Consider the following 3986-nt stretch of genomic DNA (forward strand, 5'->3'; position numbering starts at 1 on the left):
TTCGGGTTCCATTCTGGAGTCAAATTATATGGTGTTACTAACTACCACTCAGAAGCGGAAACTGCTTGGTGACGGCGTAGTGACAAAGAACAAGCCGCGGCCACCAAACTCCCACCCTCGTGTATCATTCGCTACCAACAGCGGGAGCGGTCTTCCATTACACGTGTCGTTAAATCGACCGTAGATTCGACGATCTCATCTGACGGCACGGATTTTCCCACACCTAACCCTCCCATCTTCCCTATCTATTTAAACCCACGCCCTTCTTGCTCCGCCTCAGGAAATCCGCTCCTTGAAAGAAAAGAGTCGACTTTCCTACACGCACATATCTATCTCTCTTACTCTGCAAGTCTGTTTGGTTGGTGCTTGGTCTTCCCTTTGGATTCTACGTCTCATTGAAATATGGAGAACGGGCACGCAAACGGAGTTGCAGTAATGGAGGGACTCTGCGTCAAGGGGCGGGATCCGCTGGGATGGGCTGCGGCGGCGAAGGCGGCGGAGGGGAGCCACCTGGATGAGGTGAAGAGAATGGTGGAGGAGTTCAGGCAACCTCTGGTATTGCTCGGGGGAGCGGAGCTAAGTATTTCTCAGGTCGCTGCAGTGGCCTCCGGCGCAGCCCCCGCCGTTGAGCTTGCAGAGTCGGCTCGTGCCGGCGTGAAGGCCAGCAGCGACTGGGTTTTGGATAACACGAATCATGGCGGCGATTACTACGGCGTCACCACCGGCTTCGGGGCCACCTCTCACCGTCGCACTAAACAAGCCGGCGCCCTTCAGAAAGAGCTCATCAGGTAAAAATATTAGTAAATTTACCCAACTTTGAAATTGTTAATCTTTTGTGGACCAAGCTCGGATTTTTATCTTTTTTTTTTTTTTTACCTTGAATGGCGGAGATAACAAGGTGTGGTTCTCTCGATGATATATATTAAACTGGTTTTATAACAATCTTTTTTTTTTTTTTAAATAATTTAATATTTTGTGGTTGGTTAGATTTTCGAGCGGTAGGTGGTATTACAACTTTGGTAAGAAGATGAAGTAAAGTTGTAACCTTTCTTTTCCCAAAATAAAACTAAAAATCTTACTTCCAAATAATTTGCCATTTTCACCGGCCACAAGACTAGGAAGGCAAAATATTTTCATTTTTCTTAGGTGGAAAAATATATGTTCTCTATGAATTGTTATTGTGTTACGTTTCCACAAAAAATTAAAAATAAAAAATGAAAAAAAATGTCCTTGTTTTTCGGTGAAGATAATAATAATTGTATTGCTGCGTCAATTTTCACTATTACGTGATGTCTCCCCTTTGTCTTCCACGCTCACTGACTTTGCTTTGATTGAATTTCATTTCTAGATGAATTTTGAGTGAACGATCGAACATACAGTAATTTTTAATACATTTTAATATTGAAATATACTATGGTTGAATCATTGGACTTTTTTTTTTTAACTTCAATCGATCAACCGTCGACATATGTAAAGTGTGTGTGCCCATTTGGAAAGATTGATTTTTTTTTCATGGAATATTCCAACAAAAGTTGAACTTTCATATGGCTAGAAGTTGAAAAATGGTCTAAAAAGAGCAATCTTTTTGCTGCTGCAGATTCCTTAATGCAGGAATTTTTGGATCCAATCCGAACAACACGCTGTCGCCGGCAACGACCCGAGCGGCGATGCTGGTGAGAATCAACACGCTTCTTCAGGGCTACTCCGGCATCCGATTTGAGATCCTGGAAGCCATTGCAAGCCTCCTGAACAACAAGATAACACCTTGCCTCCCCCTGAGAGGCACCATCACCGCCTCCGGCGACCTCGTCCCTCTCTCCTACATTGCTGGAGTTTTGACAGGACGGCCCAACGCCAAGGCCGTAACTGCTGACGGAGTGGCCATTGACGCCGCCGAAGCCTTCCGCCTAGCCGGAATCTCTGGCGTATTCTTCAAGCTTCAACCAAAGGAAGGGCTCGCCCTCGTCAACGGCACTGCCGTCGGCTCTGGCCTTGCCTCCATCGTCCTCTTTGAGGCAAACATTCTAGCCGTCATGGCGGAGGTTTTATCTGCTCTGTTCTGCGAAGTGATGCAGGGGAAGCCCGAATACACCGACCACCTCACCCACAAGCTGAAACACCATCCGGGACAAATCGAAGCCGCCGCCATCATGGAACACGTGCTCGAAGGCAGCTCTTACATGAAGGTGGCGAAGAAGCTCCATGAGATGGATCCACTACAGAAGCCGAAACAGGACCGCTATGCTCTCCGCACCTCACCCCAATGGCTCGGCCCTCAGATTGAAGTAATTCGCTCGGCGACCAAGTCCATCGAGAGGGAAATCAATTCTGTGAACGACAACCCTTTGATTGATGTGTCGAGGAACAAAGCTCTCCATGGAGGCAACTTCCAAGGCACCCCCATCGGGGTTTCAATGGACAACACAAGACTCGCCATTGCTGCTATTGGGAAGCTCATGTTCGCTCAAATCTCAGAGCTTGTGAATGATTTCTACAACAACGGGTTGCCTTCGAATCTATCGGGCGGGCGAAACCCGAGCTTGGACTACGGTTTCAAGGGAGCAGAGATAGCCATGGCCGCTTACTGTTCTGAGCTTCAATACCTGGCCAATCCGGTCACAAACCACGTGCAGAGCGCGGAACAGCATAATCAAGACGTGAACTCTTTGGGACTGATATCATCGAGGAAGACGGCTGAAGCGGTGGAGATACTAAAGCTTATGACAAGCACTTTCTTGGTTGCAATCTGCCAAGCCATTGATTTGAGACATTTGGAGGAGAACTTGAAGAGTACGGTGAAGAATGCGGTGAGCCTGGCGGCGAAGAAGACGCTGACAACGGGGGTTAATGGCGAGCTCCATCCCTCGAGGTTCTGTGAAAAAGACTTGATTAAAGTGATAGATAGGGAGTATGTGTTCGCCTATGCCGACGACCCCTGCAGCTCAACCTACCCTCTGATGAAAAATCTGCGGCAGGTGCTGGTGGAGCATGCCCTCAACAATGGGGAGAAGGAGAAGGACTCCACCTCTTCCATCTTCCAAAAGATCGCGGCTTTTGAGGAGGAGATCAAAGCTACGGTTCCGAAGGAGGTGGAGGCAGCAAGAGCGGCTTTTGAGAAGGGTTCCTCGGCCATAGGGAACAGGATCAAGGAGTGCAGGTCTTACCCTCTTTACAGGTTTGTGAGGGAGGAGCTTGGCGCCGGCTTCCTCACCGGAGAGAAGGTGAGATCGCCGGGGGAAGAGTTCGACAAGGTATTTGATGCCATTTCGGAGGGGAAGGCGATTGATCCACTGCTCGAATGCCTGAAGGAGTGGAATGGAGCGCCATTACCTATCTGCTAGATTCAGCGGAGGGGGGCAATAATCATGAAATGGATCATTTTTTTTTTCTTTTTATAATTTTTATGAACTTTTATGTGCTAGTATTTGTTGTTTATTACTCGTTCTGTGTTTTGTACGCGGTCATCCATATTGATGCAAGTCCCAATGTACTTAAAGACAACTTGAAAATATATATATATATATATATATATTATTATTAACATTGCTAGAAAATCGAACCTGAATTTTAGCATCGAGGTATGATTGAAATAAATGAGGTGTACTACAAGCTAAGATGTTGGAGGAGGAAATTTTGAGTTGAACTCTGACTCAACTAAAAATTGGATCATTAATAGTCCTAGAGAGGTGAAAGGAAAAACTATGTTAGATGAATGCATATAAAATTTTGAATGTTCGAATGTAATTAAAATATTTTGACCACATGTGAATTAATTTTATATTTTATTCTACATTTAAAAACCAAAATAGCATATAAATATTAAGTGTGCTATTTACACATCTTACACATTATAGATAAGTTATTTTGATCAAATTAAAACAAAAGTACCAAATTTTGAGCTAACTTTTAGATCAAATTGTTTTTTCGAGTAATTTGAGCCGAACTCAGCTTGAAATTGGATCTTTAACATCTCTAAAGATCTAGCA

At 45.0% G+C, this 3986-nt stretch overlaps 1 protein-coding gene across 1 annotated transcript; it reads left to right on the forward strand.

The window, feature by feature from the left end:
• Positions 1-291: 291 nt before the first annotated feature.
• Positions 292-3515, forward strand: LOC110031047 (phenylalanine ammonia-lyase-like). The gene is made up of 2 exons (XM_020734079.1): positions 292-788; positions 1598-3515. The coding sequence occupies exons 1-2, from the start codon at positions 403-405 to the stop codon at positions 3339-3341; spliced, it is 2130 nt and encodes a 709-aa protein (XP_020589738.1). The 5' UTR covers positions 292-402; the 3' UTR covers positions 3342-3515.
• Positions 3516-3986: the final 471 nt, after the last annotated feature.

This window comes from Phalaenopsis equestris, unplaced genomic scaffold, assembly GCF_001263595.1.
Source record: "Phalaenopsis equestris unplaced genomic scaffold, ASM126359v1 Scaffold000765, whole genome shotgun sequence".
Taxonomy (NCBI): domain Eukaryota; kingdom Viridiplantae; phylum Streptophyta; class Magnoliopsida; order Asparagales; family Orchidaceae; genus Phalaenopsis; species Phalaenopsis equestris.